This window comes from Sycon ciliatum, chromosome 5 (assembly GCF_964019385.1).
Source record: "Sycon ciliatum chromosome 5, ocSycCili1.1, whole genome shotgun sequence".
Taxonomy (NCBI): Eukaryota; Metazoa; Porifera; class Calcarea; order Leucosolenida; family Sycettidae; genus Sycon; species Sycon ciliatum.
In genome coordinates this window covers 36,435,304-36,463,004 of record NC_088647.1, presented here as the reverse complement: position 1 = coordinate 36,463,004, position 27,701 = coordinate 36,435,304, and the positions used below count along the sequence as shown (strand labels likewise).

Here is a 27,701-nt window from a genome sequence, read left to right as displayed (position 1 = left end):
ACCGGCGCACACAGTATTTCCTACGGTTACAGGACATTTGAAAGGTGACCGGCATGGAATCAGGCATGTACCAAGACGGCAAGAGTACTACTAGTAGTACTAGTAGTAGTAGATTGGTGTGAATAAACCCGTTCTCACGTGACCACTGGTTATGTAGTCTGCTAGTACAATAGACGCCACCATGGCATGGGCACGAGGAGTGCAAGTGAAGGGGGAAAGTGTGACTGTCAGTGTAAATAATTATTTTAATTATTCAGACTGATTAAAATCAGTCCACCTCCACATGTGCTCTGGCCGACCTCATCACACCAGCAACAGGATTCCAAGTTGTAGATACATGCACTGACAAATGAAAAGATTTTTCCTCCATGGCAGTGTGGCTGACTACTAGTATTGAAAGGTCGGAACATCTCAGGAGACAAACCAAGGAATAGCGGGTTAGCCTGGCAACCTATCAGCTAAGGAGGGAAATAAGAGCTTATATGTAGAGGCCGAAGAAAGCAAGAGGTCCACGGGGCTAAGCTTTACATATGTGTGTCTGAAGTTAGTTAGGCTCTGAATAGCTCTTGGCGGATAACACGATAATTATAATGCCTGCAGACAAATAATATTATGGTAGAATTTGGTACTTTTCTGGTATGTTTTATGCATTGGTATGTGGATTTTTAAGAAATGGAGCAGAACTCATAGAGGTGCCTGCCACAACTGGCATAAGGTTTCTATGGTTCTGCCATTTCAGTTTTCACAACTTTTGAGCCGAGCTGAGAATCTGCCAAGCTTGGGCTAGCCCTGAAATCCGGATCACGACCGACAATATTATTATGTACTAGTACTGAGTAGTAGTAGTACTACTAGTTGTAGTACAACTGCCCAAAACTAAGTAAGTCACGTGTAGTTCTCGTAGAAGTCACTCGACATAAAGTGTCGGGGTATTCCCCACGCCACGTTGCACTCAGCTGACAGGTCGTGTGTCGGGGGATCGGGCGAGCGGCGATTTGTTTTGTTGAGGTTGCACGTGCGTGGACATGTACACTACACAGTCAACCATCAGAACTCGTTCAATCAAGAACGAAGAAGATCCCTGCACTGCTATGCATGCAGCCAGGTCCAGGATCTAACGACGGGTACCGGGTGCTGTGTGCATATCATACTTCATAGTGTGAAGTCGCGACTACATTCGTTGCGCTTGATCGCCCGGCGGCCTGCACATGTCACAGAACTACATGACTGTAGAACACTACAACGACGTTACGTGTACAGCATCCTTCCCTAAGTAAGTTGTGGTTGCACTGGAAACAATAAAGATTTGTTGGAAAGCGAAGTTCGGAACCCCTTCCAGCGCCAAGGAGAGCTTACTGGAGAGCAATCGTTGGTGGTTGTTTCTCCTATTCCTAATGACCCTCTAGAAGGTCTATCGTGCACCCAGAGCGCAGTCGAGCTGCCAACACTGAAGCAGATATTTTTTTCTGTTATGTGTTATCCCACCTGGTGGTTTGTAGTAGCGGGTGTACCAGGTGTACAGGGTTTCTGCGAGTCCTGTTTTCATTGTGAATGCTAGCATGGCGCTGCGAGGATTAGCATTGCTCGTTCTGGCAGCGCTGCTCGCCAGTAGCGAGCCAATTGGACCTAAAATCCAGGGTCTCGTGACCATCCCGACCCTGCAGAAGACCGAGCAGTGGCCCAAGATGCGACCGAGTGTGTTCGTGGCTCTGCTGTGCCGGAATAAGGCACACCTGCTGCGGAACTCGCTCGGCTATCTGGAGGAGATGGACTATCCTAAGGATCGCATCACCATGTGGTAAGGGGTGAAGTGGACTGTACGTAATATCGGGAGAAACACCTTCCATTATTATGACGTACATGTACAGCTCAACCTATAATAATTTTCTTTTCAAACGGTTGTGGAATGCATTGATCATTCAACCAACTAGATATAGATGTATACGTAATAAGGAGGCTCTTTTTAATGTGGTAAACAATGCGTAAAAAATTACTAAAAATATACCAAAGGGATCATATTGGGTATACTAGTATGCAGAATAATAATGCCTTCCAATCAATTTTAAAATCGTTTGTAAAATAATGGACAACCGTGACACGCTGAGCTGAGTGAGCATCACACGCCCTGGCAGACATCTCTGTCTCATCTTGCAAGTACATGTATAATGTATACTTTTCACCGTCACCATCAGTGTGTGCCTATGTAGACTATAGTATAGAGAGTTTCATGTGGAGTCTTCAAACTATTGATTCATTCAAAATAGTTGTTGATCCAATCAATTATTAATAAAAATTCATAATAATTATGAAATTGACACTGCACATTGTGTAACATTGTCACAATGCGACCTTCCTGCCCTCCACCACCAGCACAGCCAGGCACGGGAGGCGACAACACCCAGACTCAGTTATAGATATGCATGCATACCATGGCCGTGCTTTCAGGTTGGTGTGGTCGTGTACTGTGTTGGTACAGTGCGAGTCCACCACTGGGTTGCATTTCAGTTTCCAGCACTGTACAAGCAAACCAGTCGAAACTGCCTGTTGTGTGTTTTATTTAGAGTCGAAGAACAAACGGCCACAATTTCCTGATTACATGATAGAAGAATAAAATGTAAGAGGCCAATAACGAAAATGATAATAATGTGGGTAATGGCGCACAGGGAAAAACCTGATGTGATTTTTCATATTTCCCGCAGACTGGTACATGGTAGCACCATTCAGCAGGGCTACTGAAGAACAGTATTTGCTGGGAAGGACTCAAATGCTTCCTTTGCTCTTTTCTCAATAGGATACACACCGACCACAATCAGGATAACACTGCCGAGCTGCTGACCGAATGGAAGAGAAACGCCCGCTACCTGTTCCACGACATCAAACTGACCGTTGGCGAATCGGACGCCTATACGGCGGTCAACGTGAACGGGACGGCAGACATGGACTGGAGCGACGAGCGTTACGTTCACGTTCTGAAGCTGCGGCAGGCTGCGCTGGAGGCTGCACGACAGGCCTGGGCTGACTACATACTGGTGAGCGGTCATGCTGCATGGGACTGCCACTAATGCGATGATACAGTTAACAGTGGAAAGGGTCCCCCCCCCCCCCCAAACGCTGGAGCTCGCCCTTTTCCGCCGACTTGACTTGACACTCATCGTGAGTCAGTCAAGTGTCAAGTCTAGTCGGCGGAAAGCACAATCTCCAGTGTGGGGAGCAATCTCTTTCCTAGGAAATTATCGCCGAAGTCACTACCATTATTTAGTACATTTAGCCTCGCAAATAACAACTTACAAGTTTAACATCCCTTTGGAATAACAATGACTCGCGAATAGCGACACTATCTTCAGACCTACATGTACATGTAGTTATCATTTGAATACATGCTGGTGAGGTCATGCTGGTGAGGTCATGCTGGTGATGTCATGCTGGTGAGGTCATGCTGCCTGGGACTGATATGACAGTACAGTCTACCTCGCAAATCGCAACCTCAGTTACAACAAAAACTTGCAAATAGCAACACCATTCGCCTATTGACCATTATAATTGCATACTTTCAACCTCATGGATGACGTCAACTCTTTGATAACGGCACTTTTTCCATGCTCGATTGATGGCCGTTTTTTTGCGGGGTTGACTGTATGCAGTGCGAATGTACTTCAATGGGATAGTTTGAACAGTTGCAGAGGTGACTCTTATCAGGATGAGGTGAGGTTGTCGATGTGAGAGAGGTTATGCTCATGCGCTGACCTTATGATCCAGTTCCGTGGTGTACACGAGTCACTTGTGTCCCATGATGTCATGATGTTGTGCTCAGAGGTGCAATACGTGATATGTGCAGGTCTGATGTGAAGCCGTTACAGCACCAATGCACTGTCCAAGCATTCCAGCTGTTGCAGTGGGTTAAAGCTTGCTTGCAGATGCTGTTAGCCCTTTCATCACATTATAATGAGCTGGGGTGTTCTTGTTGTGTTTGTGTGTGCTCTATACTGCAGTATGTGGATTGTGACAACTTTCTGGTCAACAATCAAACGCTGAATATGCTCATTGAGCAGAGACGGTGAGATAAAGTTGCAAACACACGTACTGTTATTATCTTGTGTACAGTACTTGTAAGTTACAATGAAACCTGTCAAAAGTGACTGCTCAAGGCAAGGGACCTTACAAATGGTAACACAAAGTAACATTACAGCTGTGTAAAACAAGGAGCTGTGTTAAACATTTTGAAATAGATATGGATACAGCACGCAAATAGCTCGTATGAAAATCAAATGAGGGTGATGGATCTGTCGGCAACATCGAGCCAGTGCATTCTATCTGACACAAGCTGCTCCACTTCCAAAAGAGACCTGATGAAAAGTAAAAGATCATTCCTGCTGTGTATTGAAAAAAGAAGAAGTTTAAAAACGTCATTTACCTGGCTGGCTTCTGGATTGTGGTGTTCCTTCACCAGATTTGATCTAAATTTTCATTGATATGCGGCCACCATCCAGTGTTTGTTTGTGTGCATGAGCAGCTGAAGTATAACAACAATACACTTCTGCCTGTATTCCTGGTGTTGTTCTTCAGACCTGTTGTAGCACCTATGCTGATAAGCAAGCCGAAATCGGCGTACTCGAACTTCTGGTGTGGCATGGATGACAACGTAAGGATGTGTATGCATGGCAATGCATGTTGCGTTATGGTGGTGTTCAGAGCACTTCTCTGCCCAGTTGTTTTCGCTCTGTGGGAGAGCTGACAAGTGGTGAACTGTGTGCGAGCTCGGTGAACTTTTCTTTCTTTTCTTACTTGCCATGGCTGGCTATCACCCCTCTCTCGCAATCTGTGTGCCAATTGGTCATGGACCACGAGTTGAGTGAAATGAAGAAAAAAACCCAGAATCTATAAGTGAGTCATAGTTGCATAGTGTCTGCACTGGATCATTGATGCCGGGCTCCTGTCTCCTCTGCTTGGCTTCATACACCTGTCCTGCTTCTCATCTCCTTCTGTTGTCTGATGATTGGTTGGTACCAAGACAACTCTGAGTTACAACAAACAAGCTCTTCCTATCCTTTGTGTGCCTCTTGTGAATCTGTAAGAGATATGGTGGCAGGGTCGTAACCAGCTTGAGATGGGAGAGGGATAGCTGGGCTAGTTTGTGCTTCACGGTGACAATCTGGCATCGTTATAGTCACCTTTGCTACCTTCCTAAAACCCTTGATCTCGTCGGCTGGTCACTGTAAATCACTCTCAGTTTTGAGGCTAGAAAATTTACTAATTCATCTTCACAATTCACAAGATCATCATCAAGAAAATCTGTCACGACAATGATAACGAGCTATGGAGGGCAATATATACATGTGAGGAGCATTGAGACTATAAACAACTCTCTATGTATTGTCTACTTGCAGGGGTACTACCGTCGCACCCCGGAGTACATACCCACGCTGCTCAGAGAGCGCGTCGGCTGCTTTGAGGTGGTGATGGTGCACTCGACATACCTGATCAATCTACGACTGCAGGCATCCCAGCATCTGGCATTCTGGCCTCCGCCATCCGACTATAAGAAGTCAATTGACGACATTCTGGTGTTTGCGCACACCGTAGTGAGTGCCGGTAAGATCCCTAACATTACCGGAAAACAGCAGTACATGTACTAGTACTTTGGAGACGCAGCTGGATGCTGTGTTCCTTGTCCTCTCGCATTTCAATGCACCATCGACCAGCACGCTGATTCGATCTCCACACATCTTCATGCATGCAAGGTCCTGTACATTTTGTGATTTAATTTGTATGTGCGTACTGTGCTACTGTAGACTAGTGGACATTGAAATCCGTGGAGAAGTCAAGCGGCCACGGGGCGCTGGCCTTGCAGCCACGAGCACTGCTGGTCCATTTTTACAGTGTGTACATGAACTACGGTGCATGTACATGTACATGTACGTGAACTACAGTACATGTACGCGCTAAAAGCGGTATGGGCGCCAGTCCCGTTCATCCCATCGGATTTCAATGTCCACGACAGTATTTCTACTGATGTACATGACGTGTTGTGGTATTTGTATGCACAGGCCTGAAGATGTACATCCTGAATACGGAGTACTTTGGGCAGATGACACCAACTGCTGATACGTTTGAAAGCCTAGCCGCCGAGGCTCACCATTATGAAGGATTCAAGCAGCAGTTTCTGGGTAAGGTGGCGGTGGCCGGGGAATGCAAATTTGACCCTTCATCAATTTTAGTTACCCTGGTCTTCAATCATGTGTCTCATCATCATCATCATCATCATCATCATCAGCCCTTTCGCGTTGGCATCGGCGTTAGCCTAGCCTTCGCTTGGGCCACACCCAATGTTAGACATGATACCAGAAGAGAAAGAGAATCATGTGTCGAGTGTGCCTATATTGCACTCTTAGTATCATTAGACCAATGTAAAGGAGGCTTCATGTTGTCTCCAGAAATGCATCATTCATTTTTTGATTTGAAAGGTATTGTGAGCCCCACACAATGGTAGCTGGGAATCTGCAACTGGGTAAAATTGATAGACTAGACTGTTGATGTTTGATAAGCAGGTGGTTGTAAGAGGGCTGGCGCAGGTAGAATACTGATATGCGGACAAAGTCCATTTCTAGCGTCCTGTGTGGCCGAGTGACTAATATGGCAATAACGTCGGTGTACATGTACATTCTCAATTTCAACCCTTTCCTGGGAGGGGGGGGGGGGGGGAGGTTTCAAATCATCCCAGGCTTTAAAACCTGGGTCAGGTACAATGCACCGTCACGGCGTGTTACTGTAAGTGCCGCTCCAGTCAAACTATGTGCGTGGGGGTTAGCTGAAAACACACCGTAAGGATTTTGTTATAACCGAGAGCGTTTCAACACAAAAATAAACAACAAGACTTTGCCACCTGGTGGAAAAAACTGAGGACAACAAATACTGTGATATGTTTGTCTTTCTGGGTCAAAGCACGGTACGCCAGTCCGTGGATACGGGATCTTTGGAGGTGCTTTGTCCGGAAAGTCACCGCACTGTACATGATAGAGCAGCAGGCATGAAACGCCATTTGCGGTGTTGAGGGCTAGGTGATCGCCGAAGGGTTACCAGTAACACAAAGGCTTCTTGACTGGGTGTAATGCGAGCAACCAACTCCTGCTAGAGCTGGTAGAGCTGGTAGAGGGGTGGATGGTAGAGCTGGTAGAGCTGGTAGAGGGGTGGATGATACTGCTGGTAGAGGGGTGGATGATACTGCTGGTAGAGGGGCGGATGATACTGCTGGTAGAGGGGTGGATGATACTGCTGGTAGAGCTGGTAGAGCTGGTAGAGGGGTGGATGATACTGCTGGTAGAGGGGTGGATGATACTGCTGGTAGAGGGGCGGATGATACTGCTGGTAGAGGGGCGGATGATACTGCTGGTAGAGGGGTGGATGATACTGCTGGTAGAGGGGTGGATGATACTGCTGGTAGAGGGGTGGATGATACCGAGCTGTGTTATATGCTCAAACTTCCTCTTGGCATCAGTGAGGAAGGATCCGATGACACGACAAGCGTTTTAAACGTAAACCGGTGCTCCCTTGGTGGTTATGTGATGTGACGATGTCAGTATCACTGTACTGATGGCTTTGGCAGATGTTCCTGGTTGAGTGGCACCAGCAGCGATGGAAGCTGAGCCAGAAGATAGATGAAGGCATTTTCTGCCTGCCGCGGGCAGTGTCGAGAGAGGTGCACTGGAAGGCGTGTTAGACGGAGCAACTGAGGGGACAGGCTGAGTAGTGCCTCCGAGGCAGCCGGTGGCCCGGGAAGAGCCGACTACCAATTTGAAATGCTGGAGGCAGTCAATACCGAGAATCGGAGAGGTGACACCTGCTATCACTATCATCCTCTGAAACGGTGGCACCGGAGGCCAATGTTGATGGTTGCTGAGCGTTAACCATATGTAGCGATGCACGTGCTGTTAGCAGCACGTAGCCGGGAGGATGGTGAATGGCGGTGGTCTGCGACAGAGGGCGGGGGGGGGTTAGGGGTCGTCGCAAAAGTTTTTTGTCGTCCCTGAAACGAACATGATTCATTTGGGGGGGAGGGGGTGCGAGCCAAAATCGCAAGTCGACCGACACTGTACATATGACATGTACATGCATGCGATTTTCGTCGTCCAGCATAGCAGGCTGTGTTCGTTTCAGAGGGAGGGGAGGGGGTCCAAGTACGAAATGAACGATGTTCGTTTCAGGGACGACAGAAAACTTTTGCGACGACCCCTTAGCTGACCATGGTTTCTTTTCAGGTGTTGTACGCCTGAGAGGGAGGCGGGAAAATGAGAATGTTCCGGACGTCGGCGACCACCTGAGAGTCCAGAACGGCGACCACGTAGTGAAATTTGGTGTCCTTCCGCTTGATGCCCTGCAATGCTTTAGGCAAACCAGACTCCAGAGCTCTGGGTCGAGGGCCCAGACATGTGCAACGGAAACTGGAGCGTGCGACTGGGCATCCTGATGGCCACAGAACAAGACCAGATGGGGCTGACAAACTTAACGCAGACAAAATGGTGCCTCACTCACGCCCATGGAGCCAGAGGATTTGGTAGACATGGTGGAAATTCCGAAAAAAACAACACTCTGAGCGTGGACGGCAGGTGCAGGCAAAGCCTAATGCAGATGTCTTTGAACACCTGTTATGTTGGGATCACACGTTTGTGAGGACGAGCTCAAACAAAACACAGGATTCTGGTATAACTGAGTGTGTGTATGTGTGTGTGTGTGTGTGTGTGTGTGTATGTGTGTGTGTGTGTGTGTGTGTGCGTGTGTGTGTATGTGTGTGTGTGTGTGTGTGTGTGTGTGTGTGTGTGTGTGTGTGTGTGTGTGTGTGTGTGTGTGCATGCGTGTGTGTATGTGCGTGTGTGCGCGTGCATATATGTACGTGCATGTGTTTGTTGCTTGCAGTTGATCACAAGGATATTCCATACAGTCCATTCATTGAGCACACCTGGCAACCAGAGGACAACTTGGGATTTGATGAGGTAGGGCTGCTAAGATGGACAGTGTTATGGCGCTGTGTCGCCAGTTTGGAAAGTGCACATTCCCTCCCTTATCTACCCTTAAACCTTAACCTCCTCCTCTTCTCCCTTTCCCGTCACCACTTCAGAACCTTCATAAAATGTAGTTTTCTGGCTCTTGTAAACCTCAGTCCTTTGCTTCTTTCATCCTGTGTCTACATCCTCTCAGATTTACCTAATCAACCTGGCGCGGCGTGAAGACCGCCGTGAGCGCATGCTACGTTGCTTCCAGGAGCTACGGCTGCCCTTCAAGTGGATAGCGGCAGTGGATGGCAAGTGAGTGCGCAATCCTTGACACTTAAGAGTCCATCATGTAGAGGATGCAAGTGTGGTTATGGGTCAGTGCAGGGTGCCCTGCCTCCATTCTAGATAACGCCTGCATCATGCCCCTGCTGGTACTAATGCCTTTCTGCACCCCCACATGTGCTCCAGGCGTCAGGGGCCCAGCCTCCCCACCCATTCTGTGCTCAGTCTGTCGAGCACTGATGCAAACCGATGCAAACTCTAAACCTTGTGTGTAAAAATCAGCTTCATTCAAAAGTTGGGTTCAAACCACAGGAAAAGCGTGGTGTTTGATTTTCCGTGGTACGCGTCTGTTAGCTGCATGATGTAGTGAAGGTAGCATGCCGTGCAGCCTGGCCTATACTATAGCAAACGATCGCAGTTTGGCATTCTTCAAAGTTTAACATTGGTCGTGGGTTCTGGATACTACACGTCTTCACCTGCACTGTGTTCTGTCACGGTCTTGGTGTGCTGTACTGCAGAAACCTGACACAGGAGTATAAAGATTCTCTCGGAATCAAGATGATGGAGAACTGGGAAGATCCCTTCGGTAAACGGTGAGCTCTCTTCTTTGCGTACGTTTGTGCGTGAGTGTGCGTTCATGCACATGGGTGTGCATGTTTGTGTGAGAGAGGGTGCATGTATGTGTGTGTGTGTGTGTGTGTGGGAGAGGGTGCATGTATGTGTGTGTGTGTGGGAGAGGGTGCATGTATGTGTGTGTGTGTGGGAGAGGGTGCATGTATGTGTGTGTGGGAGAGGGTGCATGTATGTGTGTGTGTGTGTGGGAGAGGGTGCATGTATGTGTGTGTGAGGGAGGGTGCATGTATGTGTGTGTGAGGGAGAGGGTGCATGTATGTGTGTGAGGGAGGGTGCATGTATGTGTGTGTGTGAGGGAGGGTGCATGTATGTGTGTGTGAGGGAGAGGGTGCATGTATGTGTGTGAGGGAGGGTGCATGTATGTGTGTGTGTGAGGGAGGGTGCATGTATGTGTGTGTGAGGGAGAGGGTGCATGTATGTGTGTGAGGGAGGGTGCATGTATGTGTGTCCAACACTCACACATCTACCTGGGTCTAGTTATGTGGGTGTTAAACCCTGCGTTGCTGACCCCAGTGTACTTACATGTACAATCATGCATTACTCGTACCTTCCTTATTTGGCAATCTGCAATGGGCTTATGTCTGATAACGCTCTGTTGTTTGCTTGGTTAATTAACTAGGCCGATCACAGACGGTGAGATTGGCTGCTTCCTCAGCCATTACAAGGTGTGGAAAGACGTCGTCGACCGTAACCTTGGCGCCGTCATGGTGATCGAGGACGATGCAAAGTTCGAGCCTGGCTTCAACCAGCGTCTGATTGCCACACTGGATGAGATTGAGCAGCTGAATCTTGCATGGGATTTGATGTAAGTGTTTGAGTTTGGCTTCTTCATGGTTGCATACAGGGACATAGTCTTGTAAGCAACCTGGTTTCAACAATCACCTGATCTCTACAGCGTACCCTTACTTTGCTGCCAAACGTGGGATGTGCAGAGGTCGCCCTGGTTTCAGACTTAGGAGACCACTTTCATTCCAAGGCCAGCTATGTCGGGCCGCAAATGCCGGTCCCGTGGGTAGTCGCTGAAACCAGCTCCCACCTGTATTCACTGTGGAACCTACTTTTGCAGTATTTGATATTCATAAGTTTGAGGGAAGTTGCAAACGGGAAAATTCTGAAGAAAAAAATGGACTGTAACCGCCAGGACTCCGGCGAACCAGGGATCCTCGCTTATGGCCAGCACTGCTCTACAGCTACGCTATGGTGTAGTCGTCATCCAAGCAGCAACTGAACCTATTTGAAGTGAATATTTGGCAACCCAGGAATGATTCCCGTATGTCAGAATATTGTACGTTGGCCGCAGAAACTTCTCCCGGCGCTGAAGCACGTTGTATTCTGATCTGAATAGTCTGCTACCGACAGTCAACTGGGACTTATGGCCAGGTACAAGGGATACGTAGATGCGGCTAATGGAGCTTTGAGCGCGTGTACCATTGGGAACGGGGATGAAAATTTACTTTTTACGCAAATTGGCATAAAAAGTAAATTTTCATCCCCGTTCCCTATGGAACTTACAACGGCCTTTAACACCCAGAATAACCTAGCATCGTCAGTTGAGGGGATAGGTTTCACAACCAATGGTACAAGCGCTCAAAGCCAATACTGTACAGTACAGTCAGACCGCGCACATCTTAACCGCACACATCTTAACCGCACACATCTTAACCGCACACATCTTAACCGCACACATCTTAACCGCACACATCTTAACCGCACACATCTTAACCGCACACATCTTAACCTCACACATCTTAACCTCACACATCTTAACCTCACACATCTTAACCTCACACATCTTAACCTCACACATCTTAACCGCACACATCTTAACCGCACACATCTTAACCGCACACATCTTAACCGCACACATCTTAACCGCACACATCTTAACCTCACACATCTTAACCGCACACATCTTACCGCACACATCTTACCGCACACATCTTAACCGCACACATCTTAACCGCACACATCTTAACTGCACACATCTTAACCGCACACATCTTAACCGCACACATCTGTATTCCACAAAAATACTTGTATACGGATAGGCGAGGGAACAGGATAACCGAACACCGTTTATGTTGGATGCATCACGTATGCTGTAAATATGTAACCAGCTATTCAAGTTCTTCCGGGTGGCGAGTGATCCGGATAAAAGAGGACCGGATAAGCGAGGTCTGACTGTCCTTCTGACCTTGTCACGTGTTTGTGCGTGTATGCAGATATCTGGGTCGCAAGCGGCTTGAAGGCGTGGAAAACTGGGTACCGGGCAGTAAATACCTGGTGACGCCTAACTACTCGTACTGGACTGTGGCTTACCTGCTCTCGGCCCGCGGTGCACGCAAGCTGCTCAAGCAAGAGCCGCTCACAAACATTCTCCCGGTGGACGAGTACCTGCCCATCATGTTTGACAATCATCCACGGTGAGAATGCACAGCACAGTTTGTACATCCACGGTGAGAATGCACAGCACAGTTTGACAATCATCCACGGTGAGAATGCACAGCACAGTTTGACAATCATCCACGGTGAGAATGCACAGCACAGTTTGACAATCATCCACGGTGAGAATGCACAGCACAGTTTGACAATCATCCACGGTGAGAATGCACAGCACAGTTTGACAATCATCCACGGTGAGAATGCACAGCACAGTTTGACAATCATCCACGGTGAGAATGCACAGCACAGTTTGACAATCATCCACGGTGAGAATGCACAGCACAGTTTGACAATCATCCACGGTGAGAATGCACAGCACAGTTTGACAATCATCCACGGTGAGAATGCACAGCACAGTTTGACAATCATCCACGGTGAGAATGCACAGCACAGTTTGACAATCATCCACGGTGAGAATGCACAGCACAGTTTGTACGCACTAAATAGGGGTGTCGGACACGCTACGATCACTGCGGTATGGACCGTACCACTATTCGTCCCGGGCTATGCGATCTGACCTGTGAATCCCGGCATTGATTTGGGCTCCAAATTTCCAAACTTTTCAGAGAGGCCACCCCGACCCCACAGGTAATTATGTGTACTTCATGTATCTCACCGTACCACCCCGGCTGAAATGTCTCCTGACACCCCTGCTAAACATGACTCCATCATACAGATATTACCCGGCTCTACACCAGTTGGGCAATGACGGTCACTTTAGTTATGCCCACAGTATATTCAGGCTATCACCACCAAAGAAGGGTAGTTTCTTACCAGCCCGGCTACGCTGTGAATTAAAAAGGAAAATACTAGTAGAATGGTATAGAGTTCCTTAATAGTCTCCTCGTCATCTGTGAATGATTCTGAGGAAAATGGTAAGGTATTTTTAGAACAAAACAGACAACCTGATCAAAGGTCTGTGCTCTCATGTGTGTTATTATTGTAGTGTAGGGCATGCATGGATGTGGCAAATGGGATTTAGACCTCTGGCCTCTGGTTGGTGGATCTGATCTATCCTCCCCCACCGTTTAGGAGCCGCATCTGACGCCTGATCATGGAGTGGTGGCCCGGTACGCGAACCCGTCGAATTTTTTTAATTTTTTAATTTTTTATAGGGGATGCATCGTGTTGGTAATTATGGTCATTTCATGTGTGGCATTGTTTCCCTTCTCCAAAATTTTACTGTGTGCTTGCCTGCAGAGACAACTGGAAGCTGAAGTATTCAATTCGAGACCTGGTCGCCTTCTCCGTTCACCCACTGCTGATCTACCCGACCCATTACGTGGGCGACGAGGGTTACTTCAGCGACACGGAGCCGGCCAGTATCTGGCTAGAGCGGCACAAGATTCGCGCGGCGCAGCGAAAGGAGAAGGAACGAACTGAGCTCTGATCAGTCTCCAATGCAGGTGTCTTGAGTATGTATGGCTACACTGCAGATGTGCTTGCTGGTCAAGTTCTGTGCTCTGCTGTTATTATTCCGGAAAACAAACAAAAGCTCTGTCTCCCATCATGATTATCCTTTTCATGTCACGTGGTGTTAGCACATATGGCACATGTCAAGTGTACCTCTGATTACATCATCATTATGTGCAGCCCTATAGTGATGGTGTCATTTCAAGATGCAGCCATGTTTGACTCCAGTGACGTCATAAAGCATCAAGCAAAGCCCTGTGTTGTCAAGATTAAGAAGATGATGCTAGCGGTGTGCGTCAACGGAGTGATGCAGTTAACTGGCAAAGCGTTGTGAGGCTGTGGTCTTGCACTTGTTACAGCTTGAGATATGCCACCGTATACCCGTTTTTTTTGCGAGCTCTCAGAACCGTCATTGTTCACATGAGTTTGCCGCTGCTGCTGCTGCTGCTGCTGAGTGTCAAATCCTGAATATGCAATACCCCACCCTACAGCTAAATAAAAAAGTATTGACTTCGCTGAGAACTCATGCCATATTGCAGTACATGACTGGCATAGCTGAAATTCTGTGTCCAGCTGCTAAAACAGTTTGCTGTTTTTCGATAGAGATTATTTTGTGCTGATTTTACGCCCCAAACGCTTGCCCTATTTTCAAATGCGAAGATTAGTTATCTATCTTGTAAAGATCTAAAAAGGCAACATCACTGGCTGTGTGTGCATTGGGGGGGGGGGGGGGGGAGGGGGGGGGGGAGGAGTCTAGATTTTGGAACTCAGTCTGGGAATTTCCCGGCCTTCTAGCATTTGGCACGAGGGCCTCACCTCTGACCATGTACCTTCAAGTACCGAGGGGATCTTGACATCTTGCTGAGGCGTTTGCCATACTAGGACCAGCACATCCATATTCGCCGCTTCCAGACACAGTGGCAACGAAATCTAATAGTAATCAGCAGTGCAGTATATTATACCACCATTAGCGAAATAGTTTTATGTCAGCGAAGAGGATAATAGAATCAGAAAAGACGCGAGATGGCTTTTTATTGGTGTTGCCCACCACCATGCGTTTTGCATGTTGTAATCAAAATCACTTGCAAAGCAGAAAGAATATCCATCAACTAAATAATCAGCGTTCAAAATTCAGCACAAACTCAACCCATGAGCTGGAAGATGACGACTCAACTTATAGATTAGAATACGGCAATATCTCAAAAATAAGGCTTTGGACAATATATATAGTCACGGCAACCTCGGAAGAAGCTATAAAACTGAGAACGATGGATCATCAACAGAAGATCAGTTTCCACATGCCGAGGAGTAGAAACATCGTAAATAGGACGTATTGAAGGAGGTGACTACTCCATTGCTCCACGGAGTGCATGGTTTTAGCTTGGTAACTTACATGAATACGCTAGTTTACAGATCATTGCATCATCAGCTTATCTTAATGATGTCATTGTATTCCAACATGATGTCATCACATTCCAGTATCATGTCACTGACAGTACGGTATGCACTGGGTACTAGTGGGTAGGAATGGGGCTACCCCATCACCACCACTCGTATATCGTGACATGCTTCAACCAGCTAGCTCACGGCAGTATGCAGCCACAGCACGCAATTGATATGCAACCTCGATCAGCAGCATTTATAAGCTCCTTGCTAAAGGACACAGGAGCTACGCACTTCAGGTACTCGTTCCAAACCTGATTGTTTTACAACAGATGTTAGTCTGGTGGGAATGGACACACGGATCAGCGAATTACCTATCACTCATCCTCCGTTCTTTTCATTCCTGCATGTCGAATCCATTATCTAATCCGTTACATGGATTCAAGTTCAATCGCAATAGACTGTGCACGTTAACGTGCGCGGGGATCGAGCAGTTATTGGATCAAACTGATGCAGGAGTTGGCAAAGGCACGTTATTCACGTACCATACCGCCGTCCACCGCCACTGCCCCTTAGCAGCTGTTTCTCCTGTTGACCACTGTGCCGAGAGCCTGTCGGAGATGCGGCGTGGCGGTGCAGTGCGGTGCGTGTCCGCAGCGCCATGGAATTCTCCAGATCGTTGTCGTCCTCGTCCTCGTCGTCCTCACCCACCGCATCGCTGTTGACCGTGCTGCCGTTGCCGCTCTCTCGACTTGTCGACGTCCCTACCGTTGTGTAGCCGGGGCTGTGGCAGATGCACAGGATCTGCGCGGCCGAACGCAGTCGTTGTACGACGCCCTGCCTGATGGCGGCGGTGAGGCATACGAACAGGATGAAGTTGACAATGCCCTGGCTGTTGTCACCTACTGCCTGCGCACGGCGGAACCCAGAATCACACCACAACGACACGGCATAGTCAGAATCACACCACAACCACTCGGCATAGTCAGAATCACACCACAACCACTCGGCATAGTCAGAATCACACCACAACCACTCGGCATAGTCAGAATCACACCACAACCACTCGGCATAGTCAGAATCACACCACAACCACTCGGCATAGTCAGAATCACACCACAGCCACTCGGCATAGTCAGCATCACACCACAACGACTCGGCATAGTCAGAATCACACCACAATGACTCGGCATAGTCAGCATCACATCACAACGACTCAGCATAGTCAGAATCACACCACAACGACTCGGCATAGTCAGCATCACACCACAACGACTCGGCATAGTCAGCATCACACAAATCGAATACCAAGGCTAGGGATGGCAGTAAGAAGTCTCACAGCACACAAAGCGTGACCTCAAATGCCCGCTGAGAACTCCTACGAAACTTTTCTTCGACGTATATACTTGTCGGGCCCGCCGGAAGCGGTCCGGTCGGTCAGATTAACACCGGACCAACTTTGTAGCTACCAACGTATGTTTACTGGTGAGGGGGGCATATGTCCCCAGACTCCCTGCCATATTATACACAAACTGTATGTATATAATACAACCCAGCAGTACGCTTGTACGTGAAATATAAACCGACATACAAACCGAGGCGAAGCCGAGGTTTGTATGTCGGTGCTGGCCTCAAGCGAAGGTCCCTGGTTCGATTCATGGTGGTGACATTCAATTTTTCTTCCGACTTTTTCCTTTTTCATTCCCTCATGTATCTACCCTCAATCTGCGGACAGAACTGTTTCGTCCTTTGTGGACTTATCAGCGCAGCACAGAGAAAATGAGGCCGAACCTGATAGCAATGAAAAATTAATTTCCAAAGCCAGATTTAAACCAGGCCCGAACGTACCTTGCCAGAGTGCTGATATACCTATCAATAATAGAGAGATTCCGGAGTATGATTTTCCGTGCCAAAATCCATATGGGCGTTACGGATTTTTCGAGGCGTGCTTCATACAATTTTTCGGCACAGAGAATCCGTGTGGACTGGCTTTCATACGAATTAGAACGAGGTCTGTCTCGTTGTCCAGGAAACGACCAATCAGCGACATTCCCGCCAAGGGCCTTATCAGAGTTTAAAGCCCGCTCCATCGTTATTTTACTACTCTTGATGACGCGTCGAGGGCCTTGGATTAGTTTGAAGCCCGCTGAATATACTCTAAACTGGTGCGTACAACTCCCTGCATACATTATAGTACGGTGCAGATAATGAACTCTGCATAAAATGTACGGTGTACTACTAAAAGCTATGCATTTCAGAAGTGTGTACGGTTTTTGCCTCCCGTATTCTTTCATCTGTACGAATTTCCTTTGTCAACAGCTTGCGGAAACCTATAAAAACCGAAGATCGAAGTCATTAGAGGTATCGACAAGGGGCTCCCAAATCCCCTATATAGCTCCACAAGCTATGAATAAGAATGAAGCTCGCAATAAGAGCCCAGCATTTCATTTGCTTCTATTCTACTTTTAGTAGTCCTAAGTGGTGCTGAGTTACCATAACTTACCAGAAGAAAATATTCTTTCTTACCACACCAAGTCTCTCTGCACACAAACCACAAAACTACCCAATATAATGGTACACAAGCATGATGGAAGTGAGATAATGCATGTAACCTCGTTCTAAAATAGTTAGTGCATGGCAGGGAGGGTCTTATGGCTTGTTTGTGCCCTTCAGGGTAGCCCTCGGGCCTACGGCCCTCAGGCTACCTGTCGGGCACTAACAAGTCATAAGGCCCTCCCTGCCATGCACTAACCTATAATTATGTTTCGTATGGAGATCCTGCGCCATCAAGTGCAGAACGATTTTTCGCGTACAAATTTGGTACGAGAAACATCGCTTTTCCGCGGGAAAGACCAAGGAACTACAAGTTACGCTATACTGTCCACTAACACAACCAGTTACTAAACAATCAGTATAGCGTAACTTGTACAGTACGTATCGCCTATAAGGTTGGCGGCTATAGTAATATACCGGATATAGTGATCAATTTCTCAAATTCATTTTCATTTGCCATAACTAAGTATACACAGTTATCGCGTATAGTAATAATCGTCTATAGTAATATATCGCCTATAGTGATCAAATTCTTATTTCAAAAGACATTTATTACATTATTTTTTGCATCGATTATAGTGATTGATGTAAAATCAAGTGGTGTCAGAGGAAAACAGGGTGTTACTTCTTCGTGAAGAACTAACTTGTCCAGTGTTGTTTGGTGAGTTCTGCTTGTACAAGTGGCAAATATGCCTCCATCGTGAGGAAATGCTGATGTTGTGTGACATGAGCTGTAGCCACCTATGCAGTGCGTATGTGCACGGCGGCCCTGAGTCGTTTGACACCCCACTCGCATACATTGCATGCAGTATCGGTCATAGTGATATATCGCTTATAGTGATAAAATGCTCAAAATCAAACACCAACGCTATAGGCGATACTGACTGTAGTTCCTTGGTCTTTCTCTTTTGTATAAATTAAACCTTGGCTCTCCATCTGAGTCCATTTCCGTGGAAAGTTTTGATTTCGGTACAAATTTTCAAAATAGAAAGCCATAGCGTGGGAATATGACGTGTTTGCGATCGTAACCTAGGCAATGACGGCAAACACATAAGTTCCGTTCTCCCGGAACATTTCACTGCTCAAAAACGACGTATAAAAAATCCGTAGCGCCTCTACGGATTTTGGCACGAAAAATCGTACTCCGGAACATCTTTAATAATATTACTCACCATATTATGTTATGTAGTGATGTCATCACACTGTGACAACTATCCCTTCACTATCCCTCCGGCGCCCCCTCCCCCCCCCCCCCCCCCCCCTCCTCCACACACACACACACACACACACACACACACACACACATACACACACGCACGCACGCACACTCTCTCAATCTCTCTCTCTCTCTCTCTCATAACGCTGTGCTGGCCGTCTGCATTGTACCTGCATATACTCCAGGGCATCGAGTGACGTCTGCGACAGTTCCACCTTGCAGGACCTCTGCAGTGCGTCGGTGAACACCCGCACAGTGCCCCACACGCGCATCAGCACAAAGCAGACAGGCAGGATGGCTAGCTTGATGTTGACGCCACGAATGGCACGCTGTACTGGCGCACCCATACGCAGCTTGCCCTTGCCAGATGTCTACACGCAGAATCATCAGAGTAGCACAGTTCGTATCGCCTATAAGGTTGGCGGCTATAGTGATCAACTGCTCAAATTCATTTTCATTTGCCACAACTACATGTAAGTATACACAGTTACCGCGTATAGTAATACAGTGTAATCGTCTATACTAGGCTATAGTAATATATCGCCAATGGTGATCAAATTCAATTTTCAAAAGACATCTACTACACTATTTTATGTTTGCATCGGTCAAAGTAGTTGATGTGAAATCAAGTGGTGTCAGAGGCGAACAGGAAGTTACTTCTTTGTGAAAAATTCGCCCAGTGTTGTTTCTTGAGCTCTACTTGTAGTATTAGTTGTACTAAATGCCTCCATTGTGAGGATATGCTGACGTTGTGTGTCAGGGGCCTTGGTTGCATAAGCATGGCAGGGCGCATTTCTCACAGTATGAGTACACAGGATGTACGCTGCAACCAACTATGCAGTGTGTATGTGTACGGCGCGCTGAGTCTTTTGACACCCCACTCGCATACAGTACATGCAGTATCGGTCATAGTACTATATCGTGATAAAATGCTCAAAATCAAACACCAACCGTGCTATAGGCGATACTGACTGTGCATCAAACGTAGGTCAAGCACATGTGGAGCTGCATGCATGCATTGATTGTCACAGCAAATGTTAGCATGCAATCACAAACATCATGTCATAATTATACCGTATTTTCCCGAGTATAAGCCGCACTAAGATTTTTTTAAAAAGGCGACGTGGAGACAATAATCTTAATAATGCAATGAATATAACTAAATGCGCACTCATATCACAACCATGGGGACGAATCATGTACATGTATTCCAGAACGTTTTCTTGTCACAATTATCAATGGAATTCGTGACTAAAGAGAATGATGAAACTACAATAGGATTTATACACTTGGAGTGGAACAGCGAGGATACAAGCATAGTAAGAAAAATAGCACAAACCTAGGAACAATGTGCACAGGTAATAAACTATAGGTGAGGTGAGAAATGATAGGAAATTCAGCAAGTGCAGTGTGACAATGGACATGCATGTGCAAGTGTGTGTGAGTGCGAATTTACTGGAATAGCGTAAGTGCGGTGACATTTTCTTTTTGTTTACAAAGATTTGGATCACGAATGCGAATGTAGACTGCTTCTAGAACTTTCAACTGCTTGAAACTACTTGCAGAACGAACAACACTGAACCAAGAATCATCATAACTTTCACGACACACGGGGTTGGACAACAAATGCAATTTAATTGCCGATGTATTCTTCTTCTTCTCACCGCCTCTGCCTTCACTTGGTTTCTGACCACCACCGTCCTTCACACCATCTGCACCATCATCGTCATCATCATCATCGTCCTCTTCATCATCGCTGCTACCTTCACCTGTCGTCAGCTCTCCCAGCAACTGACCACCGGGTTCATCATCGTCACTGCACATGTCGCTTCCACACTCCTCCTCCAGCTGCCGTCGCGTTCTCTTCCTGACCGGTCTTCCCTTGCCATTGCCAAACACCTCACAGTCGTCAACCCTTCCGCTGGCATCATCCATATCCGGAGAGTTTCGTTGCATCTTTCCAGTCACCTCTGCAAACCGAGCTGCCAGCCGTTTGCTCCTTCTCAGCTTTGGTGAGTTGCGGTTGTCTGCGTCCGGCGTACGGTGTGGTCCGGTGGTGGTCAGAAACCAAGTGAAGGCAGAGGCGGTGAGAAGAAGAAGAATACATCGGCAATTAAATTGCATTTGTTGTCCAACCCCGTGTGTCGTGAAAGTTATGATGATTCTTGGTTCAGTGTTGTTCGTTCTGCAAGTAGTTTCAAGCAGTTGAAAGTTCTAGAAGCAGTCTACATTCGCATTCGTGATCCAAATCTTTGTAAACAAAAAGAAAATGTCACCGCACTTACGCTATTCCAGTAAATTCGCACTCACACACACTTGCACATGCATGTCCATTGTCACACTGCACTTGCTGAATTTCCTATCATTTCTCACCTCACCTATAGTTTATTACCTGTGCACATTGTTCCTAGGTTTGTGCTATTTTTCTTACTATGCTTGTATCCTCGCTGTTCCACTCCAAGTGTATAAATCCTATTGTAGTTTCATCATTCTCTTTAGTCACGAATTCCATTGATAATTGTGACAAGAAAACGTTCTGGAATACATGTACATGATTCGTCCCCATGGTTGTGATATGAGTGCGCATTTAGTTATATTCATTGCATTATTAAGATTTTTTTGTCACGAAATACAGACTTCTACCCTGTATATGACCATTGTTTGTTTGTTGATTTACGGATTCTCCAGAGGTAAATGGATCATGGGAGTCTCACCAAACCAATAAAATAATGAAAATATAATGTATGGCTGTGCAAAAAACTCAAAATCTGAGATTTTTAAGTCAAAGGAGAGGAAGAACAATAGATTGAGAACCAGGGGTGCTAATAGAACACTGGTTGAGGCACTAAAACAAATTAGAACGAGGTCTGTGTCGTTGTCCAGGAAACGACCAATCAGCGACATTCCCGCCAAGGACCTTATCAGAGTTTAAAGCCCGCTCAATTGTAATGTTACTACTCTTGATGACGCGTCGAGGGCCTTGGATTAGTTTAAAGCCCGCTGAATATACTCTAAACTGGTGCGTACAACTCCCTGTATGCATTATAGTACGGTGCAGATAATGAACTCTGCACAAAATGTACGGCGTACTACTAAAAGCTACGCATTTTGAGAAGTGTGTACGGTGTTTGCCTCCCGTATTCTTTCATCTATACAATTTTCCTTTGTCAACAGCTGGCGGAAACCTATAAAAACCGAAGATCAAAGTCATTAGAGGTATCGACAAGGGGCTCTCAAAGCCCCTAAATAGCTCCACAAGCTATGAATAAGAATGAAGCTCGCAATAGGAGCCCAGCATTTCATTTGCTTCCCTTCTACTTTTAGTAGTCCTCAGTGGTGCTGAGTTACCATAACTTACAAGAAGAAAATATTTTTTTCATACCACACCAAGTCTCTCTGCACACAAACCACAAAACTACCCAATATAATGGTACAAAAGCATAATGGAAGTGAGATAATGCATGTTACCTCGTTCTAAAATAGTTAGTGCATGGCAGGGAGGGTCGTATGGCTTGTTTGTGCCCTTCAGGGTAGCCCTCGGGCCTACGGCCCTCAGGCTAACCTGCCGGGCACTAACAAGCCATAAGGCCCTCCCTGCCATGCACTAACCTATAAACGAGAGAGCTTGGAAGCTCAGGGCCCTACGCTATGCTTTTATGCCTTTTTGCCTAGCTCATCGTACATGCTATAAGAACTGATGGAAATGTCTTTTTCCGTTGATTGGCCACATCACTGTATTGCAAAAACGTTTCAATCGCTTTCAATATTATGAGTTAGGCAAAAGTATTTGCAGAATTTATTGCGGATTGTTATTTCTCTAATAATCATCTACTTTTGGTTTGTTCTTTCTTTTCTTTTTATCTCCTTATACTGTAAACCAACAAATTTTGGCCGATGAGAAATAGAAACCTCTCTATTAGAGAGGTTAAGATGCACGTTATTTCCGACATGACGCGCCATTTCACGTCAAATTTGAAACCGATCGGTATTTTTGCTCTCTCATGCATCCATTGCTCAATCATGCATCATTTGCCTATATGACAAACTTTTGGCCTGCAATTTACTTTGGCCGGTTGGTACCAAGCGGCGAAATCAGCGAAATTAAATCGCCAGCGAAAATTAGTTGATTTTAATACAGTAATCGGATTTTCTGGCCTTTTTGTAGTAATACATGTACATTGACCTGTTGAGCCAATGACTTCGCCGAATGCTTGGTTGCCTGTGGAGCACATTACATAACTTTACAGCCTCCTATAATACGTATCCTGTCCGACGGCAAAAGAGGCTGCAGATTTAGTTTTTCTGCGCGTCGACGGGATGTCTGCGACGCGAAAGCTCAGCTCGCGTTATTTGGCTCGCACGTCGAAAAATCAACGCGAGTGACCTGCTGCTCACGTCGAAATTTGGACATTACATAACTTTACAGTCTCCTATAATACGTATCCTGACCGACGGCAAAAGAGGGTGCAGATTTAGTTTTTCGGCAGGTCGACGGGATGTCTGTCCTGACGTTTACTGGGACCGGCGCTGACTCTGCCGATCACGGGCGTTCTGGACTCAACGGGATGTCTGTCCTGACGTTGCCTGGGACCGGCGGACTCTGCCGATCACGGGCGTTCTGGAGTGGACGGGATCTCTCTTCCGACGTTTCCTGTGACCGGCGCTGAATCGCTCGTTCACGCTTATTTTGGAGACGACGGGATCTCTCTTCCAAAGTATGTTTATGCTGACGCATCCTATCACCTATTCGGCGTCTATTCTAATTTAATTTCCTCCTCGTCTCCCTATTTCTTTCCAAATCTCCCTCTACATCAGGGAGTCGTATACATAATACGACAAATATTGGTACGGTACGGGACAGATACAGGAGCCCGCAAATATTGTGGACAGCTGTTATGTACAATCCTGTAGAGCCTTTGTAGTCACAGATACGGGACAGATACGGGACAGATACGGGATAGCTCCAGCCGTGACACAAACAAACAAACAAACACCAAATTAAAGCTGTGTGGACCCTGGCTAGCGCCAGACGTTACTGAAGTAACGTCTTCTGCATAGCTACGGGAATAACTTTCATTGGATCATCGTGGTATAAGCCACACTGACTTTCTGGGGTGGATTGCGAGGGTTTAAAAACTTAACGTTCGGCTTATACTCCGGAAAATATGGTACATTTATCCACACCGGGTACACCGTACATACATCACGTTCCGATACCCAATGAACTCATACAGTGTACAGTGTACAGCAGGGATGAATTTACTGCCATGTTCAAAAGTTTTGCATAGCAGTTTTTGCCATGCAAAATCTCAGTTGTGGCGTAAGCTACAAAAAAGCACGGATAGCCTGTACATGTATGTATGGCAGTTTTCTGCGTGTTGCTGTGATTTTTGAGTAGCAGTAGATCGATTTTGCATAGCAAACTGCGATGCGATACCGGATAAATTCATCCCTGGTACAGTGTACTGTTAAAGGCGAAGTTAAGCCTAGAATCAAATTTTCACCAGTTGTAGTCTTCGGGCTGCTTAGTCGAATGGTCGTGGTCCGAGGAAGCTGAGACGCTCCCTTCCTCCTCTATTCCCAATCGAACTTGCGCACCTCCACCGAAACTGGGTGACTGCGCCCTACTAGATGGGGATTTGTATGCAAAATGTCACTAAAAGCGCCATTTCATTCTTATAAAAGCACGGATGACCGCGATTGGCCCATATGCTGTAGTCTTTCGGACGCTGAGTCGACTGGTTTTGGTCCGAGAATGCTGCGTGCAGCGTTCGGCCTGTATTCCCAATCAAACATAAGCGGTCACGTGCTCATGCGTGCACAAGTGGGGGAGGGGGGAGGGTCGGAGAGGGCGGACAAACCTCCATTCTTCCCCCGACAGCCTTCAAAGTCATTAAAAACTCTCTTGTTTAGACATGCACAAGTCGGCGCATGTCGCAGTATATACCGGTACATGTAAATTGTGAATGTACCCCCCCCCCCCCCCTTATTGACATATTGGCTACGCACCTAAGGAGCAGCCCTATATTGCACCCTACCTCTTGTCGTATTCTCCAGAGCACCAGCGCATACAGAATGGGGATGACAAAGTAGGAGACGCACTCCCAGCCCTTCAGCGTCACCATCATCCACAGGAAGCTGACGCCACTGCAGCTCATCTCCCCCAAGGCTAGCGGACGCGAGCCAATCCAGCACCATCCCACCGTCGTCGATAGCGACGAGTTACCCAGCCCGCCCAGGCCAAACGCCAGCGACGACACGACAACGGGAACTCCCCAGCAGACGAGATGGAAGAACTTGACGTAGCGTTTGGCCTGCGCCGTTCCGTCACGTGCTATGGACATATATAAGTAGATTGACATACACGTGCTCCACAAGACAAATCCAAGAGTGAAGATGATCCAGAAGAATGCCTCCACCTGGCAGGGCAACCCCACCGTTTGGCCCGGGTCGGTTCTGCCCGATATAGCGTTGATCAAGCACGATCCGAAATCGCAGATCGACACATAGATGAGGATCTGCCTGCTGGTGGCCTTCCTCAGCTGTGGCCAGATCACAAACGACAGGATGATCAGCGCATTGCCCACGCAGCTCAGCGCCCCGAACGTGGTCGAGACCTGGAGAGATTGCCCGTACGCAAACCACCCGGGCCGATGCACGTTGGTGTAGTTCGACAGCGCACATGTCGAGTTTTCGTCCCTGGTGCAGTTGTGCAACGCTGCTGCCGCTCTCATGCTCAGTCGTTCCATTCCGGAGCTCTGAGCCACAGCAAAACCGCCCCACGTCCAGGATGGCTCTTATCTGGTTACTGCATGCATGCTAGAGAGATAAACGAAAGTCTGCGGGACGCTCCTACGCAGGACTGAGGTTGATTTGCCACACGCACACGCGTCTCATTGAATGAAATATCCAAGACCGCCAAAGGCTGAAGTCGTAGTGAAGATGCACAGTCTGAGTCAAATACCGGTAGCACTACACTACAGCTCGTAGTATTGTAGTGACTTCGTACATGCATTTTTGTATACATAAATCATTTTTTTGTAAAAATGGCCCCTGTATATATTTTCACGTGAAAGAAATAAACTTTCTCTTTGGCCCCAACTTCGTTGTGGTCTGGTTGGCCATTGTAGCCGTCATGGTTGACGTAAAACACCATAATTGGTGACCCCTGACACTGCGCTGAGTCGGAGTTGCTGTATGGATGGCATGGAGCAGGCCATCGCGCCTTCGACCTCCGCGGCCCAGATTGAGCAGGCGCCCAAGCCCACGACCTCACCAGCCCACCATCCGCCGGTCCACCGATCCGCCGATCAACCGCCAAGATCTCCTAGCCCGCAGCCGCCTCTGACAAGATCAAGATCCGTCCTCCTCTGTCACGCGTACGTTTTCCCTTGTTCTTTTCTCTACTTTCTTTCTCTGGACTGCCTCTGACACGTTCTTCCACCTCTGTCACGCATGTTTCCTCTTTCTCTTTCCTGCATTTTCTACCTTGTTTCGGACCTTGTGTCCACGTGTCATACAACGGTATTCCACATGCAGCGCATATTTTTTCTCTTTGTACAGTCTTTCTCTTTGTACAGTGTATTTTTCTTTCCCGTCTTTCCGCTTTATACTCTTCGCTCACTCTTTCCTTTCCTTTCCAAGATCTTTTTTCCGTTTGGCGTTCTTCAGCAACTGCTCTCGGCTTCATCTCTGGTGGGGGTGTAATGTAGTGACTTCGTACATGCATTTTTGTATACATAAATCATTTTTTTGTAAAAATGGCCCCTGTATATATTTTCACGTGAAAGAAATAAACTTTCTCTTTGGCCCCAACTTCGTTGTGGTCTGGTTGGCCATTGTAGCCGTCATGGTTGACGTAAAACACCATAGTATCACAGCTGCGATGAGGACAACACCGCGGCGATCATTATTGACAGTTTGTCACAAACTGTTGTGTGATGTTTGTAGCCCACTACTTCATTCAAAACGCATGCAAATCAAAAGTCATCCTGTTATGTTTTCCTCACTTCAACGTGAAGACTTTCTGTTACGAGGTGTGTAGTGTTACGAGGTGTGTATGAATACATACAATGTCATGTTGTGTCTTCTTCTCGAACGCAGTGTGTGAGATGGCATGCCATCCTGATCAGGCATCCGGGCCGGGGCCCGGCCCGGGGGACAACGCGGACTGCATGCATCAATCGCCATCATGCAGGCCAGACTGAGGCCTCATTTACACGACAACGATTGAAAAACGTTTTTCAATCGTTTTCGAAACGTTTTTGCTGTTTACACGAAAACGATAATCGTGTACACTGGAACACTTTTTTCGGCGCGCAATGGTCACGTGCAAAAAGTTGGTCTGGCGCAGGCCGGCGGCGGCATGTTTTGAGTACAAGGCTCGTACTAGAAAAACGTTTTTGCCGTTTACACGAGAACGAAACGGAACGAAAACGATTGAAAAACACTTTGAGGCCGTTTTTCGTTTGAAACGTTTTTGAAACGTTTTTCAGCGTTGTCGTGTAAACGCTCTTATCAAAATCTGTGGAAGCGTATTCTTTTGAAAACGTTTTTGACAAAAACGTTTTTCAATCGTCATACGATTCATACTAGTCATACATGTACTTCTTTTTTTTTTCTCATACTCATAGTCATACTGTCATACTTGTGACTCGTTGTGAGTCAGTGCAGTCATAGCTTCATCGAGACGACGAGTCTAGACTCGATCTACATGTAGTCTAGTATTTGTAGTAAGATGGTCGTCGACTCGTCGACTGTACTGAGTCGGCAACAGTTGCAAAATGCTGGAGTAT

The 27,701-nt window shown here is 47.0% G+C and overlaps 2 protein-coding genes across 2 annotated transcripts; one reads left to right on the top strand and one right to left on the bottom strand.

The window, feature by feature from the left end:
* Positions 1 to 1,227: 1,227 nt before the first annotated feature.
* LOC135818536 (procollagen galactosyltransferase 1-like) lies at positions 1,228 to 14,450 on the top strand. The gene is made up of 12 exons (XM_065331931.1): positions 1,228 to 1,798; positions 2,792 to 3,029; positions 3,990 to 4,054; positions 4,564 to 4,639; positions 5,385 to 5,589; positions 6,045 to 6,164; positions 8,908 to 8,984; positions 9,190 to 9,296; positions 9,785 to 9,859; positions 10,519 to 10,704; positions 12,122 to 12,322; positions 13,542 to 14,450. Exons 1-12 carry the CDS (start codon positions 1,560 to 1,562, stop codon positions 13,729 to 13,731), a joined length of 1,779 nt encoding a protein of 592 aa, XP_065188003.1. The 5' UTR covers positions 1,228 to 1,559; the 3' UTR covers positions 13,732 to 14,450.
* A 233-nt stretch (positions 14,451 to 14,683) lies between these two features.
* LOC135818535 (G-protein coupled receptor 157-like) lies at positions 14,684 to 25,890 on the bottom strand. Its single transcript, XM_065331930.1, has 3 exons — positions 24,945 to 25,890; positions 19,077 to 19,277; positions 14,684 to 16,046 (listed from the first exon to the last, which is right to left on the bottom strand). Exons 1-3 carry the CDS (start codon positions 25,653 to 25,655, stop codon positions 15,675 to 15,677), a joined length of 1,284 nt encoding a protein of 427 aa, XP_065188002.1. The 5' UTR covers positions 25,656 to 25,890; the 3' UTR covers positions 14,684 to 15,674.
* Between the last annotated feature and the right edge of the window lie 1,811 nt (positions 25,891 to 27,701).

Bases quoted from the DNA above. Each gene is read 5' to 3' on its own strand.
- LOC135818536 (XM_065331931.1), top strand. From the start codon at position 1,560: ATGGCGCTGCGAGGATTAGCATTGCTCGTTCTGGCAGCGCTGCTCGCC. The intron at 6,165-8,907 runs GTAAGGTGGCGG...TGTTGCTTGCAG, and splicing joins ATTCAAGCAGCAGTTTCTGG to TTGATCACAAGGATATTCCA. The intron at 9,860-10,518 runs GTGAGCTCTCTT...TTAATTAACTAG, and splicing joins GAAGATCCCTTCGGTAAACG to GCCGATCACAGACGGTGAGA.
- LOC135818535 (XM_065331930.1), bottom strand. From the start codon at position 25,655: ATGGAACGACTGAGCATGAGAGCGGCAGCAGCGTTGCACAACTGCACC. The intron at 19,278-24,944 runs GTAGGGTGCAAT...TTCTGCGTGTAG, and splicing joins TCTGGAGAATACGACAAGAG to ACATCTGGCAAGGGCAAGCT. The intron at 16,047-19,076 runs GTACAATGCAGA...CGCCGTGCGCAG, and splicing joins ATGCCCTGGAGTATATGCAG to GCAGTAGGTGACAACAGCCA.